This window comes from Amphiprion ocellaris, chromosome 6 (assembly GCF_022539595.1).
Source record: "Amphiprion ocellaris isolate individual 3 ecotype Okinawa chromosome 6, ASM2253959v1, whole genome shotgun sequence".
Lineage (NCBI taxonomy): Eukaryota > Metazoa > Chordata > Actinopteri > Pomacentridae > Amphiprion > Amphiprion ocellaris.
The window spans coordinates 11,848,414-11,872,167 of NC_072771.1; the positions used below are offsets into that span (position 1 = coordinate 11,848,414).

Genomic DNA, 23,754 nt, shown 5'->3' on the forward strand with positions numbered 1-23,754 from the left:
AAATCCTTCAACCTTTACTGGCTGGAAAGTATTTTGGTCAGTGATTTTTATTGTGTCTATTTTTTAAATCTACAGTAGTAGATCTCTGACCAGATGCCATCATTAAAGGTGCAATATACAAGATTAAGAACATTAATATACCATTGATGTAGCAGCATACACATATCTGCTTTGTATAGATATAGTGCAGTCATGGTGTTCTTGGCAGAGAATGAAGTCACACTGTCTTTATGTGTGCTGTAATCCAAGCTTCTCTGTGCTATGTATAGCTAATCAGCCAATCACATGGTCACAACTCAATGCATTTAGGCATGTAGATGTAGTCAAGACAACTTGCTGAAGTTCAAACTGAGCATCAGAATGGAGAAGAAAGGGGATTTAAGTGACTTTGGTTATGGAGGGCTTTGTGGGTCAGCAGAAGGACTTTGAACTAGATGCGTTGTGGGATAGGGAGCCAGTGGAGGTTTTTGGAGGACACGGGTGATGTGTTCACAGGAGCACGAGTGGGTGAGGAGGTGGGCAGCAGCCTTCTGGATATACTGAAGTTTCTGCTGCATAAATCAATTCGAGAGGTGATGAATACATGGATGAGGGATTCAGCAACAGGAAAGGAGAGTGAATTGCGGAGGCGGACGATGTTCTTGAGGTGAAAGAAGGCGGTCCGGATGATCTGGTTGATGTGTTTTTCGAAAGTATGGCTGCTGTCAAGAATGAGTCCCAGATTATGGATGTGAGCTGACGGGGACAGAGTGAAGTTGTCGATGGTCAGGGTGAAGTTGTCAGTGTTCTTTGTGAGGGATTTGGGGCCGATGATTATTATGTCTGATTTATTGCAGTTCAGTTGTAGAAAGTTATTTTGCATTCATGTTTTTATGTCACTGAGGCAGTTGGTCAGGGTGGAGCAGGTTTTTGGGGTCATGGATTTGGTTGAAATGTAGATCTGTATGTTGTCAGCATAACAGTGGAAATGGAGACCATGTTTGCATATGATATTGCCAAGAGGGAGGATGTAGAGGATGAACAGAAGGGGGTCAAGCACCTGAACCCTGGGGGACGCCTTGCAGCAGAGGAGCGATGGAGGAGGTGCAGTTATTGATGTTGATGAATTCTTGTCTGTTTGAAAGATATGACCTGAGCCAGGAGAGAGTGGTATCGGTGATGTTGAGGAGTGATTCCAGGCGAGAGAGGAGGATGGAGTGGTTGATGGTGTCGAAGGCTGCAGTGAGGTCGAGCATGATGAGGATGTTGAGGAGGCCAGAGTCTGCAGAGAGCAGGATGTCGTTGGTGACTTTGAGAAGGGCTGTTTCAGTACTGTGTTGTGAGCGGAATCCAGATTGAAATGATTCAAACAGGGCATTGGAGGTGAGATGGCTTTGTTTTGGGCAGCTACAACCCGTTCCAGGATTTTTGCCAGAAAAGGGAGGTTGAAAATGGGAGGGAAGTTATTCATGATGTCGGGACTGACTCCAAGTTTTTTAAGGATGGAGGTAACACTAGCAAGTTTGAGGGATTGTGGTATTGATCTGGAGCTGAGAGATGAATTAATGATTGTGGTAATGAGAGAGGAGATGGAAGGGAGGCAGGTCTTGGTGAGAGCGGATGGGATGGGATCAAAACTGCAGGTGGAGCTGCTAATTCCTATTGTTAATTTGGAGAGTTGTCTGGGAGATAGTGGAGAGAAATATGATAAGGGCTGACTGGTCAAGGAGGGGGAGGGGGAGGGGGAGGGGGAGGCCGGTGTGGGCGTTGAGGGGGTAGTGGAGGTGGACACGTTGCTGTAGATATTATCAATTTTTGTTTGGGAAAATGTCAGGAATGAGTTGCATTCATCTTTCATGAAGGATGAGATGGAGGTGCCAGTGGGTTTGAGAAGTTTGTTTATTGTGGAGAACAGTGTCTTTGGGTTGCTGGAGCCAGAGTGTATGAGGTGGGAATAGTAGACAGATAATAGAGGTAGTCCGGGCTGTGTTGAGAGCATGCTTATATTAAGATAAGATAAGATAGTCCTTTATTACTTCCCACGTCAGGGGAAATTTCCAGTGTTACAGCAGCAAAAATCTTTCAGAGCAGCACTAACTATACATGCAGTAAAAATAATAATTATAATAACAATAATATATACAATATATACAAGAATGAAGAATGAAAAATGAATAAATACAGTATTACTACACTATAAGTGAAATCAGCATAAAGTGGCTTATGGAATAAATGTAACTGTAAAAGTGCAGAAAATGCCAGCAGTGCGAGGAATTGTTGTGCAGATTTTACCATGGTTTAAGATGATATGAGCCAGTGATGCTGATGTTGTACAGTCTTACAACAGATGGAATGAAGGACCTGTGATAGCGCTCCTTCTTGCAGTCTGAGTGTCTCAGTCTGCTGCTGAAGGAGCTGCTTAAAGACCCCACAGTGTCACACAGTGGGTGAGGGATTGTCCATGATGGATGTGAGCTTTGCCAACATCCTCCTCTCACCCACCTCCTCTATGGAGTCCAGGGAACAGTCCAGGACAGAACCGGCCCTCCTGACCAGTCTGTTTAGTCTCTTTCTGTCCCTTTCAGTGCTCCTGCTCCCCAGCAGACCACATCATAGAAGATAGCAGACACTAACAGAGTCATAAAATGTCCTGAGCAGAGTCCTGCACACTCCAAAGGACCCCAGTCTCCTCACCAGGTGAAGACAACTTTGGCCCTTCTTGTACAGGACCTCTGTGTTATGTGACCAGTCCAGTTTATTGTTGAGGTGAATACCCAGGTATTTGTATGTGTCAACCATCTCAATGTCCAAACCCTGGATGTTCACTGGTCTGAGGTGTCCTCCTCCTGCAGAAGTCGATGATCATCTCCTTCGTCTTACTGGCGTTGAGCTGCAGATGGTTTAGCCCACACCAGTCAACAAAGTCAGAGATGACCGTCCTGAAAACCCGCTCGTCCCCCTCAGATACACACCCGACAATGGCTGTATCATCAGAGAACTTCTGGAGGTGACCGCTACAGAGTTGTAGATGAAGGCTGATGTGTACAGGGTGAAGAGAAAGGAGGAGAGCACTGTCCCCTGTGGGACCCCCAAGCTGCTGACTACCACATCAGACACACAGTCCTGAAGCCTCACGTACTGTGGTCTGTTGGTGAGGTAGTCGATGGTCCATGCAGCCAGGTGACAGTCTACTCCCACTCCTTCAAGCTTCACCCTGAGCAGAGAAGGCTGGATTGTGTTGAAACCACTGGAGAAGTCAAAGAACATGATCCTCACAGTGTTGCCTGTGTTCTCCAGGTGAGTCAGTGATCTGTGCAGCAGGTAGACGACTGCATCATCCACTCCAATGTTCGGTTGGTAAGCGAACTGCAGTGGATCCAGATGTGAACTCACCTGGGGACGGAGGTTCCTGAGGACGATCCTCTTCATGGTCTTCATCAGATGAGAAGTGAGGGCCGCAGGTCTGAAGTGGTTAGGCTCCCTGGAGTTGCTGGTCTTTGAGACAGGAACCAGGCAGGAAGTCTGCCATAACACAGGAGCCCTCTCCAGACTCAGGGTGAGGTAAAGGTGTGCAGCAGCACCTGACAGAGCTGGTCTGCACAGTCTCTAAGGAGTCTGGAGCTGATTCCATCAGGACCTGCAGCTTTCCTGGTATTGATCTTTTTAAATTCACTTCTCACCTGATCAGCTGTTATGGAGAGGCTGGGGGTGGTGGAGGAGGGTGACCGGAGGAGGGGTGATAGTGGGGTGGGCGTTGGTGAGACGAGGAGGGGTGATGGGGTTGTATGTGCAGTCGGGAGGTGGTGGAGGACGGGGAGATGAGGATAGGTGCTGTTGGTGCGGTTGGTGGTAGATAGCTGTGGTGTGAAGAAGGAGCTGGCTGGTCAGTGCTTTGATGAGAGGGGGGAGAGGTGGGAGCAGAGTCAAATCTGTTAAAGAACAGATTCAGCTCATTGGCCCACTCCTGGTCTCCTGCTGCAGCTCCCCTCTCATGGCCTCTGCTGTAACCAGAGATGGATCTCAGGTCTCTCCAGACGTCCCTTGTGTTATTTTCCTGCAGGTGAGATTCCATCTTGGTCTTGTAGCTGGCCTTGTCCTCCCTGATCTTCTTCTTTATCTCCTTCTGCACCCTCCTCAGCTTCTCTTTGCCCCCAGATCCAAAAACCCTCCTCTTCTCCTTCAGCAGGGCCTTCAGTTCCAGGGTTACCCAGGGTTTGTTGTTAGAGAAACACCATACTTTCCTGTACGGTATGATGGTCTCTGCACAGAAGTTAATGTAGTCCGTAATAGTGTCCATCAAGTGCATCAATGTCCTCCCCGTGTGGACCACACAGCATATCCCAGTGTGTGGTCTTAAAGCAGTCCTGAAGCGCCTCCGTGGCCTTGTCAGACCACTTCTTCACATACCTTATGGTGGGGGGTTGTTTCTTTACCATAGGTATGTAAATGGGCTGCAGTCCCACCAGGTTGTGATCTGAGCGGTCCAGCGGGGGGAGGGGGGAGGGGGGAGGAGCTGTATGCATCCTTGATGTTTGCATACAGCAGGTCCAAGGTTTTACTGTCTCTATTGTAGCAGGTCACATACTGGGTGAATGTGGGGAGAATGGCAGAGAATGATGTATGATTGAAGTCTCCTGAGATGATAATAAGAGACTGAGGGTATGATGTTTGCAGCTGGGACACTTCACTGCGGATGAGTTCACAGGCTGCAGCTGCATCATCTGAGGGTGGGATGTACACAGTAATGGCTATTACATGTGAATACTCCCGGGGCAGATAGAACGGACGCAGGCTGACCGCCAGTAATTCTACATCCTTAGTGCAGAGCCGCTTTTTTACGCTAATGTGCCCAGCATTACACCATTTCTCATTCAAATACATCGCGAGGCCCCCACCTTACATCTTACCACTCTCCCTCGTGTTCTGGTCCACTCTGACGAGATGAAATCCGTCCAGAGTTAAAAGTGAGTCCGGAGTGAGTTTGTTCAGCCATGACTCCGTGAACATCATGAGGCTGCACTCCCGATACTCCCGCTGCAGCCTGGTCAGTGCCATCAGCTCTTCCATCTTGTTCGGGAGAGACCTCACATTCCCCATTATCACAGATGGAACGGACGGCTTGTAGCGTGTCCTCTTCTCCCGATGCTTCACTCCTGCCCGGCATCCTCTCCTCCTCCAGCGGAGCTCAGCTGGGATGTCCAGTCTCTCCCACAACGGCAGCCTGGCCTGTCTCAGCGCCAGCAGCTGTTCCCAACTGTAAACAATGCCGTGGCTGAATGAGGCACCAGATGTGAACTTAAAAAGTTCCGAAATAAGTAGTAAATAAAGTAGAGGAAACACAATTTGCACATCCATGGTTGCACTGTACAAATGCAGCACACCTACTTGAATAAAAAACAAAAAAATGAGAACAAAACTACAAGAAATATCTAAAAACACCTAAAGTTATCAGGAGCTGCTGTAACTGGCTGCCGCTCTCACGGTGCCATTTTGAAAAAGAAAGAAAAGCAGATAGTCTGAGTAGGCTTAGAGGTGAACACTTAAACTGGCTTTCTTGAAGAGTCTTTCAAGCTGACGCTTTCGGGATTTTATGATGTAAAGTTCTGGAGTGTAACATGGGGCTGAATGTGTGATGGAGACAGTGGGATTTAATAGCAGCCAGCTGGTCAAGACAGGAGAAGAGACTGTGGTTGTAGTAGTTGATAAGGTCAGTGGGATTATCAGAAAGTGGGGGAGGGAAGGCAGATATACGAGTAGTATGGGCTGCTGAAAGGGCAGAGGGAGTGATGGATTGGAGATTTCTGAATGATATTTTGCACTTATCTTTTGGGAGGAGGCAGGAATGTCAATGTCCATGGTGATTGCCAGGTGGGCAGAGATATGGAGGTTGAGGCTGGAGAGTTGATGTAGAGTGAGACCAGCAGATCAGACCAGATCCAGTGTGTGACCATGGCTGTGGGTGGGGAAGTTGATATGGTGTGTGAAGTTGAGGCATTGCAGAAGTTCCAGAAATTCTATGGCATATTTACAGTTGGTGTTGTTGATGTGGATGTTGAAATCTCCTAGGAGGAGAATGGATGGTGATATGGCTCAAAGCTGTGTCAGCAAAACAGAAAGGTCAGAAAGAAAGGATGGATGTGGTTTGGAGGAATGTCAGATGATGACAGTGACCAGGGGACTGCCATCATCCTTCCTGTATATGGCAGCAACATCACCACCCCACCCCCCAGGACAAGGTTTATCAATGTATGAATATCCTGTGGGTGTGGTCTGGTTTAATAAGAAATAGTCCATGGGTTTGTGCCAGGTTTCAGTAATGCAGAGAAAGTCCAGCTTATTGTCTGTGATGAATTCATTTAAGATGAGGCTTTTATTGTTTAGGGATCGAGTGTTGAGCAGAGCCAGTTTCAGGTTACGTTGCAGATTGGTTGGGAGGACTGTGGAAGCGGACAGAGATTGGATGGGTTCACGTGCTGTTTGTTGAGATGACGTATTGCAGAAGTGTGAGGAGACCACAGTGAAGGGATGGAGTTTGGTAATGAGAAGTGATATGAAAACAAGGGGCCAGAGCCTCGGTGAGCACGATGTGATGTACAGAGAATGCCGACATGTTTGAGAGTGTCCATACAATCTGGGCTGAGGTGATTGTTGAATTGACAGAGAAATTTGGCGGAGTAGACCAATGGCATGATCCTGTCGGAGGTGCTAGCATGGAGCTAACGCTAGCTCAGATCCAGAAGCCGGGTCTGTACTTCTCTCCGAAGCCGGGCAGCCTGTCGAGCAGTCGGGACAGGCTGTTATCCACCCGGCCGAAGTCCCGGTAGATGCACTCGATGCAGTCTGGGTGCGGATGAAGGTCTGGTGGTTGGAGAAGGCCAGCTTCCGGGTCTGCTGCAGGATCTAAACCTGCTCCTCCGCCAGCTAGATCCAGATCTCAAAGTGCAGGCTTTTTGACACCAAAGTACATCCAGTCAGAAGGTTGTGCCGGTAGAACGTAAGTAATTCCAATTAAGGACAATTTCAGGGCCCGATTTGGTCATACAACCAGAAAATATTTCTTAAAGTTAAAAAGTTACCGGCGAGCAGCGGCAGTAAGTTGCACCAGCGTTCACTTGTCAGCGGTCAAGTTGAACATGACAGTGAGTTCACTGTACTCCAATGGTCTCCACAGTCACCAGATCTCTATACAGTAGAGCACCTTTGGGATGTGGTGGAATGGGATATTGGCATCACGAATGTGCAGCTGATAAATCTGCAGCAAGTGTGTGATGCCGTCATGTCAATATGACCAAAATCTCTGAGGAAGGTTTCCAACACCTTGTTGAAAGTATGCCACCAAGAATTAAGGCAGTTCTGAAGGCAAAAGGGGGTCCAACCTTATACTAGCAAGGTGGACCTAATAAAGTGGCCAGTGAGTGTATGATTGAGTGATATATACACACATACATCCTACTCCCAACATTGTTTCTCTTTTCAGCTGTCTCTTTTATGTCATGGTTACAGAAAAGACTTGATCGAAGACAGGGTGAAGATACACCTGTACATCCTCATTCGCAGCTTCTCCACCAGTCTCCTCCATCCTTGACGCCATTTGTGATGGCGCACCAAGATTGATTTCCTGGTCCCATGCAGGAGAACAGAGGAGATGAGGAGGCTGAAATTAGTGAAATAAAAAGAGCTTAAGGAAATGTAAAAGTAGGGGGTAGTTGTGGTCGATGTGTTAATTTTTGATAGATCTGACATGCTGGGGCTCTGTGACATGCATTGGTCCTGAATCTCACATATTAAACCTTTAAAGAAAAGTTCAGGGTCACCTAGGTAACTATGAATTCATTGAAAAATTCACAGAAAGGTGGCTTTTAGAATTGTTATTGTTATTTTAAGTTAAGTGCTATCAAGTGCTTGATAGCACTTGATAGCACTTAAAAAAGGATAGTTACATGAAATTTCTACCCAACAGTAGTGGAGATATCTTTCTCTAAATCAAAGTGTTGATCAGACAGGTGAGAGGGCTGGACTTTGTGATATATGTACATTTTTGGCTTTGTTCTTTTTTTACCAAGTGAGTCTTAGTCAACATAGTAACATACAAAAGTGTCGTACACGAAGTACAACATGAGGTGCGGCGTACTTGACATTAATACATAACAAGCCTGCATGAAAGCAACAGCCCACAGTGCAATGGATGAGAGCTGTGAAGAGAGAGGCAGAAAATACTTGAGTGACAAAGATGCATACTGCATGATTTTCTGTGTAAATTATGGCCTCGTTGCATGACAGAAAAAAAGTCTCTGTTCTTTTTCCAGTGTTACTCCAATAGAGCCCAATGGTAATTCTGTGTGTGGGATTATGTGGCTGCAATGTTTCCAACCATAAATTTACATTGACCTTCTTCAGCTTTATGGTATCTTTGTAGTTGTGGCTTTAACTGTGAAGCTTGGTAATACACTGACTATTCATAAGAATGCATTATTATTCTGGTAATCAGCAACATTCCTGTGAGCTTAAGGCTGGAGTAGCAGTTTGTGCTTTAAATGATGGAAAGAGGTTGATCACATCTGTAAGGTCCAGGCCGTTCACAGAATTCAGTTTTTTCTATTTCTAAAGCACCTTTGATGACAATCCTGTCGACATTCAGCTCTATCAAGCGTCTCACTGAGTGAGTGATTGACAGCCACTGTCATGGTCCTGGCTTTGCCTTTCTGCCTCATGTTGTGTTTCCCATGTTTTTGTTCTTTTCTTTATGTTTCATTTTGGTGGAACATTTGCATGCAGAGAGGCGAGTACTGTCATTAACTATGTCAAAAAATGTTAAAAAAAATAAAATAAATAAATTTACTATGGTCATTTCACTTCTGTTTTTCAAACCAACATATGCAATATAACTTCTGTACACCACAAAATATCGGCTCAAGATAACACACAAAGAATTGCAATGTACCCATACAGTAATAGACCGTGTAAATGCCAATAAAACTCTATTCTAAGCCAATTTAAGACAAAAACAAGCAGCGCCGCCTTAATGCACAGTCCAAATCTTTGTCGAGACTCAAAATTTTCATCAAGCAGGTTGCTGCTTGGAGGTAGTTGTGGTTGTTTACCAAAAGCAATACAGATTTTGAAAACAGTAATATACAAATAGTTTAAGAGGTGAATGCCAAGTGAAATACACAGCAAAAATGACAAACATACACATGAACTCTAAATCTGGTAAGTCAGACTAGCAGCACAGGTAATTCTTTCCTCAGAAAATAAAAGCATATGAAGCCGGATTAAATCAGACACCAAAACTTCAAATTAAATTTGTGGGGGTTCTTTGTTTCCCAGTTTAATAACATATAATTGAATCTGTACAATGAAATGTGTTTCACAAAACCTATGGCACAACACACCTAGAATAAAACATATCTATAAGAGACCTACTGTAAAACCCCTATAAGGAATTTGCAATACACAATCAAAGGCCATTTAATTCATTTAATTGCCTCTGTTTACCACCTGGTCACACATATGTACACAAATCTGTATTATGTGCAAATTGAAGTTCATAAATGTAAAATGGAAGCTCTAGGGAATTAAGAACCAGCAGTGTGTATTATGTTTGCACAGAAGGATGTATTCAATTCAGTTTCAACATTAATCTCTAAAATTATTACTCTTATGTAGATGACAATATGTTTCAATAGGACTAAGCCATGCTGACAGCTCTGTGAGGCTGTACTTAGGCGCAGTAGTGCTTTGAGCTAAATGCATAAACATGCCAGTATCACAGTGCTCAATACTTACATCCTGATGTTTAAGAGGTATACTACTTACTATGTTCACAATTTAGGTATCATGTTAACTGAAAGCATTAAATACAGAACACAACTGAGGCTCGTGGGAATGTCAGTGGTTTTGCTGAATTTTGATCCTAAACCAAAATGTAGGAGACGCTGACATGAGATTTTGTAGTCATGTACCAAATGCAATGGCAGCTTATTCAGTAGTCAAACAATCAAGACATTAAAGTCCCAAAAATAATGACAAACTTGCAGTGAGGCTTGCAGAGTGGTCAGCAGAATTAATCCTCTGTGGACCATGGATGTCAGTACAAAACGTCATTTCAATCCATCTGATAGTTAAAGGTATTTCAATCTCAATCAAAGTCACATACAACCAACTAACAGATTGATAACGCCATGGAGCCATGCTGCTAGAATCCATCACATCTATTTAGGAATCAAGCTGATTTTTCACTTGAAGCATTAATTGCCTAAACTAACAGAAGGTTAACACGATTAAATGGTCATTTTCACAGCAATAAAATTCCTCCATCCAGGTTCATTCTCCTTTACGCGCTCCAGTTTTTAAGTGCCAACAAGGGTCCAATGGTGAGCCCTGAAGTTGCACTCCTAATAAATTCATCCATCCTCTCATATTGCTCTTCTAGGCAGACCTAAACAGGCTGGTAAAATATAGAAAGAGTACATTCTCCCGACAAAAATCTGCTTGACATGACTGCTCTCTACTGCAGAGATCCACTGGTGCTTACTGTGCAAATGCAAAGTTAAAACAACCATCTGTTTACTGATCATTAAACACTGTGGAGACACATTATCTTAAAAAATGTTTGCAATTTAAGTATAATCATTTTGTTATTTTTATTCTGTATGCCATTGTACTCACGGTCACAGGGGTGCAGTATTATGGATTAATTACATTACTGGGTACTGAAGAATGTTTTATTATAACAAAAGACCATATTGTGAAGCAGCCTTCTGAAGCATGTTAGGGCTGTAGTTGAGCTCTTTCATTGGCATGTTCACATCCTGCAGCGGAAATGATCTCCAGACACCAAGTTCAGACTGAGAGGCCACAAGAGGGGGCAGTGAACGGAGAGATGGTGTGACACCTCCTCACATTTAGACTAAGCATTTTCTGAAACAGAATTCCTTGATAAATTATTTTCTAATTCAACTAATCATGTCCCCAAAAATATTATTATTAGATCTTTTGTTATGATTATTGAGATTATCATTATTATTATTCATGTGCCTGTCGCTCATTCGTGCGCCTGCTTTTGTTGCTCTGCTCTGTTTGTTATTGCTTATAAAGGAATTATGAGCAAATTAAATCACATAAGAGGTATTTAGGCATGGTAATCCTATTGGCTTCCCCGTGCGGTCTGAATAGGATGGAATGAATAACTCACCTGGGCTCATCCATAATCAGAATTAAAGAGTCTGCCTATTGGATGGCTGAGCAGCAGCTCGCTGGGCGGGCACTCAGTTTGAGCAGAGGAGGAGGAGGAAGCGCAGAGACGCTGAGGGAGAGGGAGGACGGAGCACAGCTTTATCTTGTGTGAGCGCAGTTAGAGGAGCTTACACTTGTGCTGCTGCTGCAGTGCGCGTAAAGGCGCGTTTCCGTTTTTACGCACGACGAAAAGTGGAAAACAGATAAAATAATATTATTTCCACTTCAAATACTTTTCAAGTAATTTTGAATCTATTATTTCCGCAACAGCAAAGTATTAAGTGGGCACTAGAAATGCACACTTCCAAAAGAGCGTGAGGCGGCGAAGCTTTCTGAAACTTTACATTATTCACTGGACTTTTGGCACCGGAGTCCTTAACTTTGTAGTGTAGTTGATTAGGTCCACATCCAGCGGTTTAGAGACACCTTCGGTCGTAAACAGCAAAATGGATCCTTTATTCAATGCCACCAATGTGCCAAATTGGACCACTACCTCCAACGACACCAATAACGGGACCGTGTACTGGAACCAGTTTGTGCAGCCAGTTTGGAGAATCGTCCTCTGGGCCATTGCGTACAGTTGTATAGTTATCGTGTCCGTTGTAGGCAATGTCACAGTCATCTGGATTATTATGGCTCATAAACGCATGAGGACAGTCACCAACTATTTTCTGCTCAACCTGGCGTTCGCCGAAGCCTCAATGTCCGCCTTCAACACAGTGATCAACTTCACCTACGCAGTGCACAACGAGTGGTACTTTGGACTGGTCTACTGCCGCTTCCACAACTTCTTCCCGATCGCGGCTGTGTTTGCCAGCATCTACTCAATGACTGCTATCGCTCTGGACAGGTGAGCTGCTGCTTTCACTACCGATCTGTTGTAAAAGTACACCAGAACTGACAAACGCCTGGCAGGTCACCATGCATTGAAAAGCACACTGAAAACTGAGGATTTTCGTTTATAATCCACCCATTCACGATACAGTTCATATGGATGGATACTTCATAAACGCTCTATAACTCCGCACCAGATTGATCAAAACTCTGTGTATTTTTTTCAGTGAAACATGAACAAGCTACAGGAATATTATAACAATATTACAGCGTTGCTCAAAGAAAACCCAGAAAACCAGAGAAAAGTACTACTCCAAACACTTAAAAGAATCCATCTGAGAGGATTTTTAGGTAGAAGATGAAAAAAAAGCTGTGATGTGATGATTATTTAGTGTGAGTGTTCTGCACAGGAAAAGGTAGTTCCAAAATGTAATTGCCAACTTTTATCATCATTTATCTTTATTTTGTAGTTACTGTAGAAATGTACGGTGGCCGAGAGGTGCAAACCAAATTTACATAATGCAAAACACTTTTACAATCTCCAAGACAAATTTACAAGCGACAAAACACTTTTACAAGTCCAAAAACACTTTTACAAATCTAAAAACACTTTTACATAATTCAAAACACTTTTACAACCTCCAAGACAAATTTACAAGCGACAAAACACTTTTACAAGTTCGAAAACACTTTTACAAGTCCGAAAACACTTTTACAAAGCCAAATGTAACCGGAAAGGGAATGTCCCAACTTCGGGGCTGAAGCGGAAGTGACGACGAGGAGCGGCTAATGCACTCTGTCGGTCTGATCTGCGCCATTTAAACACTCTAAAGACCGACCACACGAAAAACAAAACCGCGTCAATCGGTTTATATGTTCCCCACAAAACGGGCAAAACATCACCCGCTCGTTGTCCGTTGCATTAGCCGCTCCTCGTCGTCACTTCCGCTTCAACCCCTGAGTTGGGACATTCCCTTTCCGGTTACATTTGGATTTGTAAAAGTGTTTTTGGATTTCGACAAAACACTTTTACAAATCCAAATGTAACCGGAAAGGGAATGTCCCAACTCCGGGTTTGAACCGGAAGTGACGACGAGGAGCGGCTAATGCAACGGACAACGAGCGGGTGATGTTTTGCCCGTTTTGTGGGGAACATATAAACCGATTGACGCGGTTTTGTTTTTCGTGTGGTCGGTCTTTAGAGTGTTTAAATGGCGCAGATCAGACCGACAGAGTGCATTAGCCGCTCCTCGTCGTCACTTCCGCTTCAGCCCCGGAGTTGGGACATTCCCTTTCCGGTTACATTTGGCTTTGTAAAAATGTTTTCGGACTTGTAAAAGTGTTTTGTCGCTTGTAAATTTGTCTTGGAGGTTGTAAAAGTGTTTTGCATTATGTAAATTTGGTTTGCACCTCTTGGCCACCGTAGAAATGCACCCACTTGCAGTAATATGAAACTCACTATTTCTTCATCTTTTTACTTCCATATGCTGAAAGAAGTGCTGTTTATATGAGTGGGTGGAATGAGCCATCAACACTGTTGTGGTTAATAGTTCATTGCTTTCTGGATCAAGTCCTTGTAAGATAAACTGAAATAAAGCTGTTGCTAAAAGCAGCCCATAATTGTACTTGGGTTTCTGCAGATATGCCGAATGTACTTTTTTGTTTTAGTAACATTTTGCACTGCTGTTACTGAAAATATCTTTAGATCAAAGATTTATATCTTCATATCTGAGGCTTCCTCTCAGGGAACATTCCTGTGTGTAGCAGCCCTATAGCCATTTACCACATTAACAATGTCTAGACTGGATTTCTGATTAATTTAATGTTATCTTCACTGAAAAAGGCTGCTTTTTAAAAAAAAACAAAAATAAAGACATTTCTAAGTGACCCCAAACATTTGAACGGTAGTGTATGTGTCAGTGCATTTTCTGTAGGTAATTGTGTGTGTGTGTGTGTGTGTGTGTGTGTGTGTGTGTGTGTGTGTGTGTGTGTGTGTGTGTGTTTGTTAAAACAGAGCCACTTCCTACTGTAACCACGCACACCTTTATCCAGCTTGCCTGAGGCTGATCACGTTTGTAGCTGTTGTATTGCAGGACAAAATTGCCTGTAATTCTCTATTTCAGATTGAAGTCCCTGAATTTGACCTTTCGGTAAAAGCTGTAGTGGAAAAGGAGCTGAGATGAATAAAGTAGATTAAGATAGCAACAGGCCACACACACTCCATTTGCATTTACACCACTCATTACTAGTTTGCTATTCAAGAAAATTTGCCATTCAGGGGATGTAGAAATCTGGTTACATCTCCCTGACCCTTGTCTGCATAACACAAAGATGTTCATAAAATCCTTGTAGCAAAGCATTAAATTCACTTGGAAGGCATTTTACCACAGCAGCTGCAGGAGAAATGGTATTTCAGATGTCGCAGAGGTGAAACCCATTTGCCCACTGGAACCCATCTCTTGGCGTCATCTCTCCTTACTGTTTAGGCACCAGTTATGAGTTTGTCTCTAACCTTTCATTCACAACTTTCTGTGTGAGCTCAAGAGTTCCTACTTATACACAGGAAATAATTTCTGTCAGAAAGGACAAATCTGTGGGATCACATCGGAGGGGTTGAAGCATTGTGCTGCAGCTAATAAGACTTTTGTTGTTATCTCCATTATTGCTGCAATCATTCCTATGGTGCTCTTGCTCTGTGTGATGTGCAGATTGTCAGTACAATCAAGTGTTGACTACAGTGTGATGTTGCAGATACTTCATAGAAATATCTGCCAGAGCTGCATCCAGGTTCGTTGAGTTCTTCTCAAAATGCAGTTTTCTATTTCTACTCCTTTGATATTGTGGTGAGGACATTGGGCTTTCGAGGAGCGGCAATACATGGTTGCTGATAAATGTAGTGTGGAAATGACTGTAAGAGATTGAACCTCAAAAGCAATTAAGAAAAATGGCTTTACTGAGGAGATCAAGATGATCATATCCTTCAGTATAATGACACTTCACCCACAGTTCTTTATTCAGACTTAGTAATTGTTACTCTGCCAAGGAACGTGGCGGAGTTATGTGACAATCAGTGTACATTTGTCCGTCTGTTTGTCTGTCTGTTTGTCCGTCTGTCTGTGAGCAACATTACTCAAAAAAGAATTTTCAGGGAAGGTCCAAAATGAAACATGGACCAAGTGTGTCATGGTCCCTCCCTTCTCTGTGCTGTGCTCCTGGCCAGATGACAGCCCGGCCGATTGGGCACAGCTGCTAAAGGAGCGCAGCCGTGCCCGATCAGCAATCAGTGGCAGTTAAAGCCTGGCTCGCCCTTCCAGTCTCTGTCAGATTCTGAAGCCAGTTCAATGCAGCGTCTGCGCCATCTGGTCCTGTCTCGCCCGGCTGAGCCGCCGCCGCGGCTCTCCTCCCTGCCATCCCTAAGTAAACTTTGGACCTCCGTGTTTGCTGGCCGATCCAGACCCCAGTTCTCGCTGCAGCTCTCCGCCGCACGTTTCGCGGCGTCAGCGTGCATCTCTGACACTCATCTCCAGTGACTGTCTGATTCCCCCCCCCCACCCCAGTGGAGTTTTGGAGTTGTGAGTCTAGCCGTTTTGTCTAAGCATAGTTTTAGCCTGCGTAGTGGCTGCTTTTGTTGATATTCTTCAGAGTTTTTAGTTTATGCTTGTTTTTTTTAGAATTCCCTCCGTTTAAACTGGAGTTTGGTTTGGGTTGCCTATTCATTTCTGTTTCACATCCTTGGTTATCTGTACATTAAAATTCTTAAGTTAATCCTTCTCTGCCTGCCGTCTGTGTGTCTGCACCCTGGGTTCAACCCCCCCGCCTCGTGACAAAGTGATTAGATTTTGGCAGTGATATGGCTTATAGTCTGGATCCACGGATTTGTTACAGACTTCTGTATCATTGCAAGATAGCGACACAGCGTCACTGTAACTATGACAACAAGTGAACACTACATCAGCTGCCTGCTGACAATTGCATGATTGTGATCCTACCTCAAATCCACTGCTGCAGACTTATGGGGACTTATCCGTCAGAAATCCTACAACGACTGAGCAGCCTTGGCGGAGTACTGTGCTCTCTTTTCTTGTTAATGTGGAGATTTGCAGATTAAACTGAAATTAAGCAAAATGCTAACATCATCTTGGTAACAAACCACAGACTGTGTATTAAAGATGGATGTAGCCTGAGGGTCTGAAAAGTGAAGGCAATATGGAAGTGCCTTAAACCTGCATTCTGTGTAACAGCCAGCAGAGGGCAACTCTTCTGGTTACAAAAACAAATTTGTGTAGAAGTCTATGGCCAAATGACCCGTACTTCTTGTTTGATCTATTACTTCGGTAAACATTTTCTAGTAAGTTTATGGCCTCACCACTAGTTTGAAGTCTTCTTCCATACATGACTGGGCCACTGGAAGGAAGCACAAATTAGAAGTACTCTGAGATACCAATAGCAGACAGTGAGCATGTCAGGAAAAGAGAAAATAAACCCAGTGGTGTGTAAATGATTGGGAAGATTCTTAACATGAAAACTTCTACAATTAAGAAACAGAGATTCTGTGAATTATTTTACATTAATGAGTGATAATGAAAATAAATACATCTGATCTGTCTTCCCTTCATCAGGAAGTAAAAGAATCAATCAGTAGATAAATCATGAGTTTAAAGCTCTTCCAAAATTTGGCTTTAAAAAAGAACTTGCTCTGTAAGATACTATGATTTTCCTGAAACACCTAAAATAACAAGTCAGTACCTTATCGCTTTGCATATTGTTATCTGGTTTCTCTAGTCAGATTCACCACTTGCTTGTTTTGTCAAGTTTCATGATCACTATACTCATCTTTTACATATTTAAGCCAATTGTGTGCTTTGTAACAGCTGGCCTGGGAAGCGTCCAGCCAATGGCGTTGTTGCACTGACTTAAGCACAGCTGAAAAACATTGTTAAACTGGATGCATGCATAGTAGAAGAATAACCTGCTGAGAAAAATGCTTTTTAGACCTTAATTTGGGGCGGAGTCACCAGTGTTTTAAACACTTTTTATTAGATTTGTCTAGTGACTTTCTACATGCAGTTTTTATGTCCCAGTGAAGACTGAAATTGAAAATATTGCTCTCTTCCGATTCTTTTAGATAGGTGTCTGGTCTTGTTTGCCCTTCTCTGACTCTCTGGATGCTGACTTTGGATATAAGCTTGTTATTTCTGCCATGCATTTCTCCTCTCCTTCTACTACCTCTGTGTTATGGTGTTCAAAGTCTCCTTCACTATAGGATACAACATCAACAACGTTCAAGCGTCAAGCCACTACGCTCAAATTGTGTTTTGTAAGGCTTTGGATCATACAATAAAGCAGCCCTGATGCTTTTTGTTTCTTTTTTTCCATTTTAATCACAGTCTTCACCTCCCTGCATGCCAGTGTTCCACCGAAACAATTCCCCCACCAGTATTTTGAGGGGACAGTGCTGCGGCAGACTTTGCTTAGCTCACCCAATACAATTGTGATTGGTTAAAAGAGATACAGCCAAGTCAGACAATGTTTTCCCTACAGCAGAAACATGATGAGTTGCAGTCATATCCCACAGAGTGGTCTAACTATGCAACAGTAATCATTACTAGACATTTTCCCACTCTATGGTCCCTTAAAAAAATTGAAAAATTCCATAGAAGAATAACATGTTAACTGCCATTCAAAAGTTTGGGGTCACTTAGAAATGTACTTATTTTTGAAAGAAGAGCAGTTTTTTTTCAGTGAAGATAACATTAAATTAATCAGAAATCCAGTCTAGACATTGTTAATGTGGTAAATGACTAGCTGGAAATGGCTGATTTTAATGGAATATCTACATAGGGGTACAGAGGAACATTTCCAACAACCATCACTCCTGTGTTCTAATGCTACATTGTGTTAGCTAGTGGTGTTGAAAGGCTAATTGATGACTAGAAAACCTGTGTGAAGTTATGATAGCACATGAATAACGGTGTGAGTTTTCATGGAAAACATGAAATTGTCTGGGTGATTCCAAACTTTTGAATGGTAGTATATACTCCTTCCTGCTCACAATCTTACAATGCAGTGTGCTTCATTTTACAGATTTTACAAAACTGTTTGCCACACTCAACAATGATGACAGAAAATGATGACGATGGCAAGTGTTTGAAATCTCAACTATTCAAATAGTAAAAAGTGAATAAGTGAACAAAGGGGAGATTTGGACATGCCTTTATTGTTTGTCTAACTGAAACTTATCTTACATCTTGGGTTACTACAGTGATTTCCTACGTACAGTTGATTGCTTTTGATTGGTTGACTGATTTACACATTAATTGAGAATTTATCTGATTTATAAAATTACTAGTTTGAAACTTGTTGGTGTTGCTTAGAGCTGTCGGTGGGAAGTTAGAGTTTCAGTTTTGTGGATGGTGCTGCCCAGTCCAGGAGTCTGTGTGGGTCTCCTCAGGTGAAGCAATCTGTCCAAAAACATATGAGCCAGACAAATTAGCAGTCTTAACTTGCTTTTTAAAATGCTTAATTGAGTACAATTGTAATGCAGTGCCAGCTGGCCTGCAGACCTATTTCTAATTGACAATGCAAATAAACTGATTCACACAGTTTTGTTTATATACTAAATGTTTAATAATGCCCATTTTCTGTTACTGAGTTAATTTGAAAATCATTTCAAAGATAGATGAATTACTGGCCTTTTAATGTTAATTCATTTGACCTCCTCTCACTTTGCAAAACAGGCCCTCGGGCAAAGCCAGTTAAGTATTGCTGTGTTAGAGAGTGCAGAAAATGGACTGATGGATGTTATTTAACAGTAACAGTCTATCAATGTGCTCAGTGCAGAGTGGAGGGTGTGACTGAAATTTATTATTTTCTCCTTTAGTTCCGGTCTTGTGTTCGGCTGCTACTGATAGCTGCTCTGGGTCTTTGTTTGACTCACTCTCCCTTACACCTTCTTTTAAGCAATGATTCAATGCTTGAACTAATCTATTCAATTGACTCAGAGAGTCAGATTGGAATTATGAACACTGAGCATTGTCAATTAGCAGGCAGGGAGGGGTAAGTATATATTAAAAAGTGCCCATTTGTGTAAAGAACATCTTGATTATACTGACTGGACAGGATGTCTGAGACATACTGTAAATTAGCTTATCTCATGTATGAGCAGTATTAGCACATTTGCATTTTATTATCTAAGAAGAGCAGCAGAAAGTTGCTTGGTAAGTGCTGCTCAGTACAACCAGGGACCTCTTCCCACATCTATCCTAACCTGTGAAAGCTCCGCCAACTAGTCACGCTGTCATTATAAGCATCAGGAGCTGGATTTGATTTTCTTAATCATGCAGCAAAATAATTTGTAAGATTTTCATTATTTTATCCGGAGAGTGGAACAGAAGCTGTAATCCTGGATAAGATGCAGGCACACTTCTGTTATTGTACTCTAGATAAGGTGACCCAAAGGTAGCATCTGCCCCCCAACACATTGGATTGTAGCTCCTCTTTGAAGATATTCTGTTTTGCTTACATAGCAGCAGCCCTGGCGGCTCCTGCCATTTCATTCTGATGGTGCTTTAGTGGAGATAAACTGTAAACTTCTGCAGTTCTGACGGGATAAAAAAGGGGCACTTATTGCTGAGCGGCATGTTTTTAGCAAAAAAAGACAGCGCTGGTGAAAGACACTGACAAGCACACAGCTACAGAGACCAGCACAACATGGAGCCTGGGAGTCCAGCTGCATAGAAATCTGCTCAACATGACAGTAGGAACAAAAACAGTCAGATGATCCAAAAGGTCTGGCCCTGAAATTTACATTTTTATTCATCTTAAGACTTTTACCAAGCATTTTGGTACCTTTCAACTCATTGTTTTGGTTTCATTACCTGCAACTTTACTTTTTTGGCTCACTCATAGAGTGATTTCCAGGCAAAGCTGCAGCTGTTTTCAGGTAAAAAGCTCTCATGAAACCAGTCTGTGCAACCCTAAACTTAGAAGCTACATAATGAACATGGCAGAGCATTTAAAATCCATAGGTGAGTCATCAATTGTTGTCCACATGACATTCAACATGTTAGATTTAGTATCACCTACCAGCCGTCCTGTTTTATTCTAGACTTTTGTCTTTGAGGGAAGAATTAAGCAGAATTTCCCTTCTGGTCATTAGAAGACAAAACAAAACATGGCAGCGGTTTGTCGGATCAGATAAACTTGTCCTCTCCAAGTTTGCTGTCTGCCAGGGGCGGATCAACTGGGGTGGCATTGGGTGGCAGAAGATGCCTTGCCACCCCAGCTGCCACCCCAGTTCTGAACGATCTAATTCAAAAATATGTATATGAAAGGTTGTGGCCGGCCATAAAGAGCGAAAGTCCAGGAAAGACGAATAACGAATGAAACTCCAATGTCCGAGTGCTTTCGAATGCACCATGTAGACGTAACGTACTGTACAGTCTATGCTGCTACATATATGAGGCGACACGCCCCCCTGAGGGACTGCTCTTCGATCTCACTCATGTGGATGACAGCTGGACTTTGCTGTGGCCGGCAAAACGTGACAGTAAGACACTAGTTAGACTGGGTTAGACTACATGGTAATATAACTGTTCACAATGTATTAAATGCTAATAGTGTCTAAATTCACATAAAGTGTTTGCTTGCGAGACGAGCCACTGTTTCCAGTGAGCCTGGGCCTTGCTAATTTTTACTTATGTAGCTAGCTAATGTTAGAGAACAGCCACAGAAGGATGTGGGGGATCATCTCGGGAAGTTTTTCTTTTTTTTTGATAATTACAACCTGTGGTTCTGACAACAGCATGTAAGTCAAAAGAAATCACACATTTACTAAGACTTTACATGACATTAAAGTGTAACTAAACCTCCAGTCACACCAGGTTTTCATGCACTGTTTGAAAACTACATCCTGCTTGTTTAATGCTGTTTTTTTTTTTTTTTTTATACATTTGGTGTCAAGGTCATAATAACACCAACACTGATGTGTTTCATCATAGTACAGTCATATCATTTAGTTCACACCTGAAAAAACGTTTACATGTTAAGTATCTCTTTAAAGGTTTAAATTTTACACATCAGATTGTATCATCATAGATTATCAAAGGAAAAAACATAGTTCAGTCAGTGTGATTCTTGTAGGAGACAGTAAACAATGAAGAGAAAGGGAACCACCACCAGCTTTTCCCAGCCTAAAAGAAGAGAGGAGGAAGAGCATCCCAGAGAGGAGATGGAGGAGGAAGAGTTCAGAGAGAGAGAAAGAAATGAAGGCATGCAGCTCAGACAGCGAAAGGTAAATCAGAGACTATCTGGTGGTCCACATGCTATGAATATTGCTTTAGTATAATATATCTGAGTAAGAGGTACAGCTGTTGCAATAATTACCTTTTTGGACAAATTATTATCTGATGTAGTTAGTCTTTTAATTTTAAGATGATAAGTAGATCCTTAATTCTTAAGAATATCTAAATATTGGAATTATAGAATTATTGTAAGAAATGTCTCAAATAAAGAGCATCAAAAAATAAAACCACAAATCTAAGACAATAAATAAAATTATCTGGACTCTGTTCTAGATGAATTGATAATGTAATCATTGTGGCAGGCCGAACATAAGCATAGATCACACAAATGCAGATTTCCCAAAACAGTGCATAAGAGAGACATTGTCTAGTCTTAATCTAATTTGTTGCTAAATTTAAGAAACATTTTTAACACATCTAGCATTTGGTTTCTTCAAAGTGTATAAGGTTGACTTTATTTCAGTTTAAATCTTTTCCCCTTTCTGCTAGACATATCAAATCACATATTGTGATTGACAGCTAATAAGAACAACTCATGTTTAGGATTTGCTGACAAATAGAAATTATATTTACTTATTTAACATACTTATTTCAGCAGTATTTGCGTCAATTTGATAACGCCTGCTGGTTGGTTTCATCCAAATCCATCATTCCATTTTTGAGTAATGTTGCTAACAAGGAGACAGACAAATCAATGCTAATCATCACATAACTTTGCCAAGGCTCCACCTCCTTGACAGAGTGTATATATATATATATATGTATATATATATATATATATATATATATATATATATATATATATATATATATAAATATATATATATATAAAATATATAAAATATATATATATATATATATATATATATATATATATATATATATATATATATATATATATATATATATATATATATATACACTATATTGCCAAAAGTATTTGCTCACCTGCCTTGACTTGCATATGAATGTAAGTGACATCCCATTCCTAATCCATAGGGTTCAATATGACGTTGGTCCACCCTTTGCAGCTATAACAGCTTCAACTCTTCTGGGAAGGCTGTCCACAAGGTTTAGGAGTGTGTTTATGGGAATTTTTGACCATTCTTCCAGAAGCGCATTTGTGAGGTCACACACTGATGTTGGACGAGAAGGCCTGGCTCTCAGTCTCCACTCTAATTCATCCCAAAGGTGTTCTATCGGGTTGAGGTCAGGACTCTGTGCAGGCCAGTCAAGTTCATCCACACCAGACTCTGTCATCCATGTCTTTATGGATCTTGCTTTGTGCACTGGTGCACAGTCATGTTGGAAGAGGAAGGGGCCAGCTCCAAACTGTTCCCACAAAGTTGGGAGCATGGAATTGTCCAAAATGTCTTGGTATGCTGAAGCATTCAGAGTTCCTTTCACTGGAACTAAGGGGCCAAGCCCAGCTCCTGAAAAACAACCCCACACCATAATCCCCCCTCCACCAAACTTTACCCTTGGCACAATGCAGTCCGACAAGTATGGTTCTCCTGGCAAACCGCCAAACCCAGACTTGTCCATCAGATTGCCAGATGGAGAAGCGCGATTCATCACTCCAGAGAATGTGTCTCCACTGCTCTAGAGTCCAGTGGCGGCGTGCTTTACACCACTGCATCCCACGCTTTGCATTGCACTTGATGATGTATGGCTTGGATGCAGCTGCTCGGCCATGGAAACCCATTCCATCAAGCTCTCTGCGCACTGTTCTTGAGCTAATCTGAAGGCCACATGAAGTTTGAAGGTCTGTAGTGATTGACTCTGCAGAAAGTTGGCCACCTCTTGGCACTCTGCTCCTCAGCATCCGCTGACCCCGCTCCATCAGTTTACGTGGCCTACCACTTCGTGGCTGAGTTGCTGTCGTTCCCACACATTTCCACTTTCTTATAATACAGCTGACAGTTGACAGTGGAATATTTAGGAGCGAGGAAATGTCACGACTGGATTTGTTGCACAGGTGGCATCCTATCACAGTTCCACGCTGGAATTCACTGAGCTCCTGAGAGCGACCCATTCTTTCACAAATGTTTGTAAAAGCAGTCTGCATGCCTAGGTGCTTGATTTTATACACCTGTGGCCATGGAAGTGATTGGAACACCTGATTCTGATTATTTGGATGGGTGAGCGAATACTTTTGGCAATATAGTGTATAATGTGAACAGAATTGGTCCTAAGACAGAACCCTGAGGAACGCCATGATTAACCCTAGTATGCTCAGAAGAGTCATTGCTGACATGCACAAACTGGAACCTGTCTGATAAGTAGGATTTAAACCAGTCCAGTGCTGTCCCTTTAATGCCAATACAGTGTTCTAGTCGCTGTAATAGAAGTTTGTGGTCGATTGTATTGAATGTTGCACTAAGATCCAACAAAATAAGCACAG

General features: G+C 42.4%; 1 protein-coding gene across 1 annotated transcript in view; it reads left to right on the forward strand.

The window, feature by feature from the left end:
- The first annotated feature begins 11,294 nt into the window (after positions 1-11,294).
- tacr1a (tachykinin receptor 1a) overlaps positions 11,295-23,754 on the forward strand; it is a 126,819-nt gene continuing 114,359 nt past the window's right edge. The window contains exon 1 of the mRNA XM_055011410.1: positions 11,295-12,064. Within this exon, the coding sequence (XP_054867385.1) occupies positions 11,661-12,064 (404 nt within the window). The 5' untranslated portion in view covers positions 11,295-11,660. The remainder of the gene's footprint in view (positions 12,065-23,754) is intronic.